Below are 12215 nucleotides of genomic sequence, written 5' to 3' on the forward strand. Positions count from 1 at the left end.
GTGGCCCACTCAGCGTTAATACTCCTAAGCGACTACACATCAACCATGGAGCCGCAAGCGGGATTGAGATTGCGTGACCCATGACCCTCTTCTTAGTGCCTTCCACTATAATCATCGAAAAAGCCAACGACATATCATCTACATCGCCCCCAAATCTTATCTCCATGAGGATCTTTTCGTCCCATCCACAAGGTTACTCTACAAAACCGCCTAAGCCTTCTTGTGTATCTTTCACTTCCCAAGATGTCCGAACTCAGCAATATTCCACCAGTCACCCATCCACTTTCCCTGGTCCTGCACACAGCGGTCGACTTCGGTCACAACGAGGGCATCGGTATCGGTATCATCCAAAGCGCGGCGACAGGCGCAGCCCAGGCCAGCACTCTACCAATGGAGGAGCATAAACACGGCATCGAGCGTGGCCAGGTCAGAGCCAAGAACGTCAAAACGCGCGAAAGAGCTCATATGTTCGCGCTCATACTTGCCATGGGGCTAGCACGCAGTACACTCAAACGACAATGTACTACCGCACGCATCAAGGTGCAGAGTGTCACGGTGCTCTGTAGTTTGCCAGCGGTGGTTGAACTGATCAAATACCACCGAGCTCACGGTCCCAAGAGTCTTGAATCCGTGGTGAGCACGGAGGACCGCTCGATGATGAAAAGAGTCCTGGCGAGTGTAAAACGACTTTCGCCATACAATGTCCAAGTCTCAGTCGTAGATGATGGGGCAGAAGGCAATACTGTGGATGCAGCAAGAGTAAAGATGATGGCTCGCCAGAGAAAGAAGAAGGCGTGTCGTCGCCGTCGTCACGCACGACGAATCATGTCAAAAAATACCAGGACGGCAGGCGATGAGGAAGAAGATGGAGGAAGCGACGAGGAAGGGAATGGAGTGGGCGATGGGGAAGAAAGGAGAAACGATAGTTCGCATTTGGGACCTATGACAGAAAGAGAATTGTCAAGTGCGTTCACGATGGATGAGACAGGTGAGCCTGAATTGCATTGAACTCGAATATATACACCTTGTTCCAGTGCTGCAGCTCTAAAGCAACCAACTGACACAAAACGAGCAGAATCAGGCAGCCCGATCTCCAGACCTCTGAAACCTCCAAACCTCTAAGCCTTGCCATATATACTCGTGCATCGAACACGGGCCGATTCGGACCTTGTACAAGACGCGGAGACCATACAGAATGCATAGAGATGCCCACGAAGCGATTTTTGACAACAAGACAATACGGACTGAGTTAGAGACGGAACGAGACAAGGAGAGATAGCATGAAGTCGTGTTAATAGGAGAATCATTTGGCTCGAACATTGATGAACAGCTGCTGATGCAAACGCGGTGTGGGAGTTGAAAAGATCTGTGAGACCCGAGAGTTTCCTTTCGTCAGCAAGTTACTGGTGAGTGCGGGAAGAGAAATGCCAAAGCAAAAAACCCCGACCGTGCATGCCGATGTGGAGAGACAGCAAACAACGGTGATGTGCGTCGATGCGGCCAAGTGTCTGATGGTAGGGTGGCCGTATCAGAAAGAAAGAGGTGGTGAGAAGATCAATGTTGTCATGAAAGAAAATGCTGTGATTTATGAGCTAAAAAGAAAGGCTGAATTGCGTCGCATGCGTGGAAGTGTTGGTGGATCGTGATGTGAAGAAGAGATGGATGATTGCGAGCAGTAGACAGACTTTATGCAGAGCACAACAGTAGGACCGCTAGTGCGGGAGAAGGCTACAGGCTCAATCTGAGCAGTAACGGTGGTTGTCGTAAGAAGCAACGTCCAAAGCCAGTGAGAAAGGAAGGGGTCAATAATCCAAACCCAGGAAGGGAGTCAACAACGGATCAAGGGGAAGGTGCAGAGAGTTACTGCGTATCAAACTCAAACGAGCAATTACTACCAAAAAGCAGCAATACATCGGCAGGTGGCCATGGTTTGCGCTTCTTATGTACAAAATCCCATTTACGACGAACAAACGATCGTCTATAGTCCAGTGAAGCTGTCGGAGGCTAAGTCAATGGATGAGTCGTTCTTCCGGCCTTTTCGCTACTGCTACCGGACCTGGGCTCATGGCGCCGTTGCCTTTCGCGATGAGCTGATCGAGATTTCGCTACGCTGGGAGAAGCTTGGTTTTGCGGATTCGTGTCCATTCCCTTTATCCAGTCCCGACGAATACGCGGCCCATAAGAAAGATTACAAGCGTCTCGAAGCGGCTCACGAGACGAAGCATAGTCTGTCGGGTTTGCTCAACGCTACGCCTGATGGTTGGGTTCACGCGGAAGACTAAGAGGTAACTGAGATAACGCATCAGGAATTCTTTGAGGCGTTTCTGCAGCACGTACTGGAGGATGAAAACCCTGAGGACGATGAGCCGATCAAGGATGAAGACGATACCAGAGAGCTTTGGCCATTCGATCTCAAGGAATGAACATCTGTTTGGACGTAGATGGAATATAGTCGCAAGCCACAAGAAACTTTACCTACCTTATAACTGGCCCTGGTCAAGCGGAGAGAATTTGCACTAACTGCTTGATTTAGGTGCGAACAACAATGGGTAAACATCGATGTTTTATCAAAACTAATTTCTTTACTTTTGTAATGTAAAAGGCTGACTACACCTAGTGTTCTATGTCTGTTCCTGCATGTCGGTGAGTTTTTCCATAAGTTTGTGAACGCAAATTCTTAATTTCGGTGCGTGCCTTGTTTTCTATTGGTCTGTCACCGGAAAAGCCCCTCACCTGGTTGTTCCTGGTACCGGGCCTGCGGTAAACTGGTCTCTTCTCTACGCGCCCCATACACCCTCCAGCTCGGCATACCAATACGATAGTTTTTGTCCAAACACAGCAGACGAGGTAACACCTGAGGACTCGAAATAGGTAAAACAAATGCTGTCTCGCTTGAGGCCGCGCCACAATCGGCCACATTCGCTCCGTCAGCCTTTTGATCTCTTTTCGAGATGGTTATGTAGAGATAAACACCAGTCTTCTCTTCTGGGCTCTACCAATGAACAAGAGATCACGATTGCTAAGAACATAACGCAGGGTAAGACTTATATTAGCGGAGAATAAATTATCCTAATTCACTCTCAGGGCGTGCTTCGGAAGACGATGTGTTCAGCTACAAAGCGCATCGTTGGCTTTGGAATGAACCCGAACAACTTCGGCGCCGCTATTTAAGGTTCGATTTGAAGGCACTGGCTCATGCCGCCGAAGATGCGGCGGGCCCTGGCGCAAATTGTATAGAAGTCACGAAACTGCCTGAAGGAAACTTCAACAAGACCTTTCTGATGACGATGGATGACGGGCGTAAACTCATTGCCCGACTCCCAAACCCAAATGCAGGCCGTCTGCACTATACTACGGCTTCGGAAGTAGCAACTATGGACTATGTACTGCCCCCTTCATTGAGTTTGATCAGTAAGTTATAAGGCTCTAGCTGATCTACGATACAGATTCGAGACCCCCTCCAGATTCCTGTCCCGAAAGTGCTGGCATATAGTACACATGCAGACACTAATGGTGTTGGAGCCGAGTATATCATCATGGAGAAGTGTTCTGGCGTTGAGCTTGGCCGTCTATGGGATGGCATGTCAGGAACTCAGCGGATTGATATTGTGAGACAACTGGCAACCTTCTCGGCACGATTGTCCAAGGCCCGCTTCCCTCACTATGGTTCACTCTACTATGCGAGAGATATTCTAGAGATCAGGGGCACGGAAGTCGATGAAACTTTCAGCGTTGGTCCGACTACTAGCCGCGCCTGGTTTGATGATAGAAGAGGAGACATTGATGTCGACCGCGGTCCATGTAAGATCCCAACGCACAAAGTTACTGGTAGTAGTACCACATTGACATATTATGATCTAGGGGCATCAGCTGAAGACGTTTTAAATGCCACCATGAAACGGGAAATCGCGTGTCTCGAGGCATTCTCTGAGTTTCCACGGGACCGTCAGCAAGGCATATTCAACGGCCCAGGAGGATTTCACGCATCGAAGGTATCCAAAATGGCGGTAATCCAGCACTATAGTCGCATTCTTCCTCTTATTATGCCGAAGAACGATGCCTACACCGCCTCAATTCTTTGGCATGACGACTTACATTCTGACAACATCTTTGTCAATGAGGATTGCCCCACGGAGATAACAGGTATTATCGACTGGCAAAATGTGCATCTTAGTCCTGCCTTTCTCCATGTTAGTTATCCCTCTCTGATTAAATATGATGGACCAATACTGGATGGTTTCGAGCAGCCTACGCTACCTTCCAACTTCGCAGCGTTGGATCCAGTCGCAAAAGAGAAGGCTCAAAGTCTACACAAGGCCCAATCCATGTGGGGACTATACCAGATATTCGTTCAGAAGGAGGCCCCGGACCTGCTACGAACACTTCGGTACCGCAATACCCTTCCTTGTCAGATCATGAGTCGTATTGGATCTGTCTTTGGTGATGGTGAAGCCTATGTTCAGAGCATGTTGACTCGACTCGCAGAACCGGAGGTATGGGAAAAGGTGGTCAAGATTAATGGCCAGGATCCTACGAGGGTGCCTTGTCCTCTCGTGTACTCAGACTATGAACTTTCGAAGCAGAGAGACGACTTGGCTAAGTGGGAAAAAGACGTTGAGCGGAAGGCGCGAGTGATGAAAGAGGTTGGTACATACACAGGTTGGGATGGCGCAGTTTTACCGAAGGAGTACGACATGATGTCTGAAAAGATGGAGAAAGCCCGAAAGAGATTTTTGCATGTAGAATCAAGGACTTCCGATGAGAGAGAGCTATGGACGAACGCCTGGCCATTCAAAGACAGATAAAGTTTGATATATCCATCAGCTCTCTGTACCTTTCGTTGCGGATTGTAGCTTAACCCATCGTCACGAAGAACGCGTCTTCCTGTTAGACCAGCACTGAGTGACCTAAGAAGAGATAGCATTGAAGGTCTATTTATAAACTGACTAGCTGTTCTAATGCATGTAGGCAGAGACAAGTGCCTGCTATTTCTAAAACTGCAAATACAACAAACTGATACAAACATGAGATGGAAGCTGCTGGAAACCGACACTTCCCAGATGTTTCACAGTAATTCTGGCGGTAAAGAGCCAAGTGCTCAACCCCCGTCCTGGCTAATTGACAGTAAAAGATTGAATGGGCTTCGACGTTGGGTCAGTAAACCTCGCACAAGTGATCAATCGCCGCAGACATCTCAGACCTCATCTAAAACCTGCTTGAGTCTATCGATTTTATAATTCCAGCTGATTGTCTGTCCGTCAACATCGGAATACTTTCCAGAATCAAGACCCTGTCTCCCTGTTTGCGGAATGAGCTTTGCCCAGCGAGTCCAGAGCACCGATAGTCACCGCCGCCAACATTTCATATCCACACTGACGGCTCGAATGTTACAGTGAATCTGTATCTCCAATCTGAGACACTATGGTTCTTACCTCCAATTGTCGGATCTCTCTCATCGCCCCAGAAAGCTACGCTTCCCTCATATGTTGTGTCAGCATCCGATTATATCATCCTCCCACAGAGACGACCAGACCGCTGATCAGGCGTGTTCTCTACTACCGAATATCCAGTGATTATTCCCAGTTCTCTTGTCGTGTTGGAAGCGTAATTACGGCTGCACGCACGTGATGTCGGGATGCGTATCGGCAGCTTTGGAATAGCTATGATTGGGTACATGGAGGAGTATGTCGAGGAAGATGCAGTTGTAGACCGAGACCATCTTTCGGAGCTACTCAGAATACTTTACAGGGAGCTGAAGGAGGGGAAGAAGCCACTTCGTCAGTGGATAGAGGAGTTGAAGAATGCCCTTGGGAAGGATGATGAATATTGTGTAGTGACTGATAATGGTACACCATAGCCTTACCCATACGCGCTCAATGCTCGAACATCGAGTACACTTGATGCTTGGAAAGACACAGTTATGGACAGCATTGCTCTCTAGTTGAATCATGGTTAATGGCTATCCTCGCGTGGAGTTTTCGTGCCCTTTGCATTCCATAGGAAGTCGTGAGACCTCACAGGGATCCAATTCATGGAGGGAGAAGTTTTGGAAGGCGTATTGCACGAGATGAACATTTGGTAATTCAATTTGAAGGAGAACAGAGTTCGATGGACGACGGATGTGATCCACAACGGCCCTGGAAAAACATCGACAACAAAAAGTTACTTTTCATTACCTCTAAGTAGATCGTGATTGTTGTACAGAAATCCTTAATCAGAAAGTGATGAAGACTTGGGGACTTTCTAATAGAGAGATCAGCTGATTTCGTGATTTCGAACTAGCAAGATGCGGATAGCGGAGATTATCGACGTGGTACGAAATGATGAGGCTCCAAGGAAGTACGTGAACCCTTGCCCTGTGACACAGCGACGGACACCTGCATGACAGGGGGCGTGGGGCATGCGATTCGTTGACGTAGTTGAGTGCTGAACATATTATATTTGTGCCGCTTGCCAACCATGCCTCAACATGGCCAAAAGATCAGACAACGCCAATGATGCGGCGCGCGGTAGCGAGTGTGATTGTGGTGCTGATGCATGGTGATGAGGCTTAGCGAGATAGAATTTGGTTGTAAATGGCCGTGTCGTCGCCCCGTTCCTGCCTAAGCGCACACAGTTCTTGCCTAAGCGCACAGACGCGTGACGATCGCCGCTCCCATCTGTGCCAGAGGCTAGAGACAAACCCTCACACTGCAGAACGTTCCCGATCCGCTGCAAGGGGTTTTTCGAGGGCTGGTGCAATTGTCCGCCTTAGCTTCGAGTTCCACCTTCATCTCACACCACCCAATATATCCTCGTCGTCATACAATTAACATTGAAGCTGCAATTGAGAGCTTCACGCTGCCTTTTACCCTGAGCAAGCGCACCTAGCCAGTGCCATGACGTCTGGTTGAGATGTCTGCTAGCTATCGCCATCCTCCTACACGACTTACCTGGAGGAAGCGATGTCGCATACCGCTACGCCAACCAACACCCGGATGATGAGTCCCGCGTTCGGGGGAGCTATCAAGTTGACCCCGTCGTCGTCGCCCTTCCCCAAAAACACACCCACACGCTCGCCGATGAAACGCGCCGAAGTGAGCCTCGCCCTCCGCCAGGTCATCGGCACTACAACCAACTCGCCCAATGCCTTCGACAGCCTCTCATCGGGACGCTGCTTCTCGTATACAGCCGGCGCCGCTGCTGTTGTCGCGACCATCAACGAAGAACACCATGTGTCCCAGCGTTTCTTCCGCGCACGACCAACTACAAACCCTGTCAACCCTTCTGCCTCTATCTATGGCGGGCCCTCGACGCCGAACCAGATTGAAACTCGCAGTCGAACAGCTGCTTCCCTTCGCGACGCTGGCTCGGGTATCTCGCCACATACATCACCAGCCCCAAGCGAATGGGCCGACTCGCCCAATAATAGAGCATGGTCGAACAAAGACAAGGTCAAGGCGGCGACATGTGTCAGCTTGAGCCCTGATGGGAGGTACCTGGCTGTGGGGGAGGTACGTTATACTGGTGGTGTTCGCATGGTGCCCTACTGACATGTATAGACTGGCTATAAGCCCAGAGTCCTCATTTTCTCTAACTTGCCAGATGCACCCTCAGACACACCCTTGACTTCAATCTCGGATCACTCTTTCGGTGTGAACTGCGTAGCTTTCAGTCCCGACTCTCGCTATCTCGCAAGTTTAGGATTCTCCAACGATGGTTTCTTGTACATATGGAGCATCAATCCTCGAACAGGCGCCGCTGCACTTTTCGCCAGCAACAAGTGTGTCAGCAACATAAACCGCATGGCGTGGATGGGAAATAAACTTATCACGTAAGTCTGCGTCTCAAACAGAGGACATGGTGGAAGCTGAAATCAAACTAGCGTTGGCACGCGGCACGTCAAGGTTTGGAAGATAGATGAGGCCAATGCCACAATTCGAGCATCAAAAGCACGCCAGAGTGATACGTCTGCTCTCTCGAGTAGCGTTCATAAGACTCTACCGGGCAGAAATTGCCTTCTTGGCAACCTGCATGACGCGATCTTCACAAGCGTAGTTCCGATAGCTGCAAACAAAGCTATAGTGGCCTCAGACAAGGGTGATATGTGTCTGATTGACGATACCAACGGAGATCAAACATTCACGAGACTAGGTCATGCTGGGTTTGCGGTCAGTGCAATGGCTGTCGACGTTAAAGAACGGCTACATCTCGCGAGTGGTCAAGGGGGGTTCAAAACACTCCAAGTTCGCGACATGACCGAAAGACTGACACCACCGCCCTCGCCCACTCCCCGAGTCGAGTCGCCAACAGTTTCAGTAGCGGATTCCGAACAGATCGGCGCAATCGCTTGTTTGGCCGACTACGTTATCACTGTCGACTCAGAGCGCGCTATCCACCTATCGCAGCTATGTGGAGCAGACGAAACCACCGTGGGGGAGCTGATACACACTATGCCTGCTCACGGCGATTCTGTGCTGGGAGTTTCTGTTCTTTCGCCAAATTTCATGGAGGCGTCCTACTACACATGGTCTGCTGGTGGGATGGTTATATTCTGGAACCCAGATGGAAACTCTAAGGGCACAATGCGGATACCACTCGAACAGGTTGAAGGAGTCGATGTTATGCCTAACGAGTTGAAAACGGTCCGTGCCTCGAACGATGCCAGCTTTCTGGTAGCTGGAGATAAATATGGTGTTTTGAGAATCATGGACTGCAAAACAAAAAGTAGTGTGTTCGACTTCAAAGCACATGCAAGCGAAATCACCAGCATCGCCATTCATCAGGACGGACAGCATAACATCGTCGCATGTGCTAGCAGAGATCGCATGGTTCAAACCTTTGCGCTCAACGATAACACATGGGAACTGCTGCAGACCATGGATGAACATGCGGGAGCGGTAAACAGGATCGTGTTCTCACGAAATGGCACGCGCTTAGTCTCTTCATCAAGCGACCGGACCCTTGTCGTGCGTGATCTGGTATCCCGTGAGGAGAGTGGCCAGACTATGCACGCTTTCATGATACTGCGGACCATTGATCTGAAGGCCACTCCAGTGTCATTGGCTTGGGATGTTGAGCAGGACGACGTTTTGCTCGTGTCAACGATCGACCGTCAAGTCCACAAATACGATACGCGAAATGGTCAATGTTTGAGTAGTTTTCGCACAACTGACACCGATGGAGGTGACGCTGTCGTTCTGTCCTCAATAGCTCATGTTCCACGCGGCTGGAGCTCCCCGTTGATCGCTGGAGTCTCAAGTACGGACAAGTCCATACGGATCTACGACGAGAATGGCGCCTTAATCGCTCGCGACTGGGGTCATACTGAGGGTGTGTCCGACATCGCCCTAGTCCAGTCGTCTGGCGGCGTGGATAACTCGAACGAAAAATCTCTTGTAACGGTCGCAGTAGATGGAACTATCTTCATCTGGGATCTAGCGATACAGGCGCCTAGCCGTCACGACGTTTCCAGGTCGATGGATCTTCTTGGTCCAAACACGCCTTCAAACCAAGACCTGCTTGCGACTAAGCCTCCCTTGAGACGCGTACTTTCAAACTCCGAAATGGCGCGATTTCAACGCTCACCTGAGGATGATAATGTCACTCCCACAGGCAACAGGTCACCAAAGTTGCGAACAAAGCTTTCCAAGTTCAGCATACCAAAACTCGAAGCGTCGCCGATATCAACACGAGAAAGTCGCACAGGAAGCTCTCAAGGTTACGGTACAACACGCAGAAATCGAAATCGCTCTCCTTCCCCACCAAGTCCTCGTAATCCACAGCACGCAAAGAGACGCGCATCAATGGATGTAAAGACCCGGTCCAAGGCTCCTGTCAATGAGTTTGGGAGTTTGGGCGCGTCGACTGAGAGTCTTTGCCGATCGTTGCGCGCCTATCGCAAGCGGCTCGCAAACAGCACTGACACTCTCAGCTCTGAGCTCGTCAAAGAAGTTGAGCGTGAACTTGCAGCAACTTCGAGAGCAGTCGGCGAACGCGTCAAGTCTAAAGAATTTGACGAGACTATCATGGCGAAGATGCTCGATCAATATTCGGAGAGGCTTGTATCACTTATGGATGAGAGGATTGCTGAACGCGTAGCCTTGGAGGTACGTCAGCGTAGTGAAGGCCTATCAGGCGCACCATCGCCCGTTCGAGACACAGCTCCAGAGCTCGTACGCCAACACAGTAGAGATGCACAGGATCCTTGCTCCAACGAGACTGCATCTACTAGTACATTTGAGTCAGCTACGACAGATGATATCCCCTCAGCTGAGGTTGCACCAACAGATATTGGGTTGCTACGGCATAAAACTGGGTAAACTACGGGCTTATGAACTGATCATGCGATTCTTCACGAACAACGGCGCTGAAAGGAGAAAGCTGTGTAGACATATCTGGCGTTTCGGAGACCTTGGGAGGCTCATCCATTTTTAACGAACATATTGGCGTTTGAGTTGTGGAGAAGCAAGAGGAAGGGTGGAAGACACTCAGGTCGAATTCTTCTCTTGATACCATTTTCCATGCTTAATCGTAGTCTTTAGTACATTCCTGACTCTGCGGAAGGAGAGAATCTATTTTATTCGAAATATTCCAAACACGTATTTATCAGGGAATGTTCCCTCGCGTTTATGGGCAGTGTGCTCGCGTGTCATCGTCTTTTCCAGCCATGGGCAAATTGTCAATCAAGACTTGTGTCCATTTCGTATTCTGACATGGCTCTGCAGTGTCGAGGTTATTAGATTGAAGGATAAACTACCTAGAAAGCTGATGAAAACCCAGTGTGTACCGTATGTCGCCATTTATCTTGTTTAACCAACCTACAGACTTTCACCTCAACATCTCCTTGATCGTGTCCTCGATCGTTTTCGGCGACCGCCCAGCTTGAGCTAGCATCGTCTCCAACGTCGGGTCATCAATCGCGCACTCCCCGTCTCGCAAAGCATCATACGTGCTACTCCACCACTCCACAGACGGCCTCTCCATGCCCTTCTCCTCGACATAAAAGTCCTCATACTCCTTCTTCCCCACAACCTTGAGCTTAACATCTTCACCCCTGACCTTGCTCACAATCCCCGCGATATCTTCCAGCGTGCACGTCTTCTTCTGACTCAGATAGACCATCTTGCCCGCCCACTCCTCACTCGGCGCAGCCAGGATCTTCGCCGTCGCAAACGCCATATCCGCAATCGCTGTCCAGGCCACCGACCCATCACCCGCAACCGCCACTTCACTCCTCTTATCCTCCTTCAAACCGAAGTAGTACCCAAAATACAATGGCCAACTCTCGTTGTACAACCCCTCCCTTAGTATAGTGAATTTAACCTTGCCCTCGCGCTCCAAATCCTTCAGATACCGCTCAGTTCGTATGTGCGCCCGCATCACCCCGGCTTTACTCGGATTCGCAAACGCGAGCGACGTGTAGTAGATGTGTTCTACGCCGGCTTGGATAGCGGCATCGATGGCGGCGCGGTGATGTGCTTCCCTGCCTTGCCATAAGGGCGCGTTGTTGTAGTCCATGGCTATATGGGGCGTGGAGACGAGGAAGAGCGCGGTGCATCCTGTGTATGCTTGTACGAGGGAGGAAGGCTGGTCGAATGTTGCGTGACGGGTGGTGATGCTGTGGGTTTGGGATGGCGTGGAGCCTTCTTTGGGACTTGAGGAAGTCTATTGTGTGGGGTGTTAGGAATGGAAGACCCAAAGGATGGGGTTGGACGTACGCAGATGACGAGCTCTTTGGGGTCTATGAGTTGGTTGTCTAGTATTGCTCGGAGGACTGCTGAACCGAGTTTCCCGGTTGTGCTGGTTAGGGCGAGCATCTTCGTTGGTGGTTGTGCTGGTTAGAGTTTGACGGTGTAGGTTGATGGCGAGATAGTAGGGGTGTGGATGGTTTAGTTTTGAAGTATAGTATTACCAATCATCTATACTATTAACTATGGGTATCACGACTGCCATGACACCGCCGTCTTGCTGGTAATGATTTGTCATACTACACACACTTGATGAGGTTTTTGCAGCGATCGCGATGACGTCACCTCGGCAGTAAGAAAATCGTTTTGAGATCCCTCTGAAAGAACAAACTATTCATTGTTATGCATAACGGGTTTTTCAGGCCGTGCTCGCAAGATTACACTGGTGGCGTTATGGCAGAGGTTGGATTAGGAAGTGGCGAGCGGCGGACCGCTTCAAGCGTGTCGTCGTTCCGTCGCGGCCGGACCCACCTATGCGATTCATGG

General features: G+C 50.0%; 6 protein-coding genes across 6 annotated transcripts; 5 read left to right on the forward strand and 1 right to left on the reverse strand.

The window, feature by feature from the left end:
- The first annotated feature begins 137 nt into the window (after positions 1–137).
- On the forward strand, positions 138–1356 carry P153DRAFT_336877 (uncharacterized protein). The gene is made up of 2 exons (XM_033665722.1): positions 138–988; positions 1076–1356. Exons 1-2 carry the CDS (start codon positions 244–246, stop codon positions 1120–1122), a joined length of 792 nt encoding a protein of 263 aa, XP_033525274.1. The 5' UTR covers positions 138–243; the 3' UTR covers positions 1123–1356.
- A 569-nt stretch (positions 1357–1925) lies between these two features.
- On the forward strand, positions 1926–2423 carry P153DRAFT_384107 (uncharacterized protein; the record flags this gene model as incomplete). Its single annotated transcript, XM_033670308.1, has 2 exons — positions 1926–2264; positions 2307–2423. 2 exons carry the CDS (start codon positions 1926–1928, stop codon positions 2421–2423), a joined length of 456 nt encoding a protein of 151 aa, XP_033525275.1.
- Positions 2424–2880: 457 nt separating this feature from the next.
- P153DRAFT_395296 (kinase-like protein) lies at positions 2881–4867 on the forward strand (the record flags this gene model as incomplete). The annotated part of the gene is made up of 4 exons (XM_033671392.1): positions 2881–3037; positions 3085–3383; positions 3447–3801; positions 3862–4867. 4 exons carry the CDS (start codon positions 2881–2883, stop codon positions 4803–4805), a joined length of 1755 nt encoding a protein of 584 aa, XP_033525276.1. The 3' UTR covers positions 4806–4867.
- A 295-nt stretch (positions 4868–5162) lies between these two features.
- Positions 5163–5809, forward strand: P153DRAFT_417098 (uncharacterized protein). The gene has a single exon (XM_033672157.1). It carries the CDS (start codon positions 5422–5424, stop codon positions 5626–5628), a length of 207 nt encoding a protein of 68 aa, XP_033525277.1. The 5' UTR covers positions 5163–5421; the 3' UTR covers positions 5629–5809.
- Positions 5810–6633: 824 nt separating this feature from the next.
- Positions 6634–10724, forward strand: P153DRAFT_395297 (WD repeat protein-like protein). The gene is made up of 3 exons (XM_033671393.1): positions 6634–7493; positions 7542–7813; positions 7865–10724. Exons 1-3 carry the CDS (start codon positions 6945–6947, stop codon positions 10299–10301), a joined length of 3258 nt encoding a protein of 1085 aa, XP_033525278.1. The 5' UTR covers positions 6634–6944; the 3' UTR covers positions 10302–10724.
- On the reverse strand, positions 10687–12123 carry P153DRAFT_336884 (NAD(P)-binding protein). The gene is made up of 2 exons (XM_033665723.1): positions 11700–12123; positions 10687–11646 (listed from the first exon to the last, which is right to left on the reverse strand). Exons 1-2 carry the CDS (start codon positions 11796–11798, stop codon positions 10810–10812), a joined length of 936 nt encoding a protein of 311 aa, XP_033525279.1. The 5' UTR covers positions 11799–12123; the 3' UTR covers positions 10687–10809.
- Positions 12124–12215: the final 92 nt, after the last annotated feature.

The sequence above is a fragment of the Dothidotthia symphoricarpi genome, assembly GCF_010015815.1.
Source record: "Dothidotthia symphoricarpi CBS 119687 unplaced genomic scaffold P153scaffold_7, whole genome shotgun sequence".
NCBI lineage: Eukaryota > Fungi > Ascomycota > Dothideomycetes > Pleosporales > Dothidotthiaceae > Dothidotthia > Dothidotthia symphoricarpi.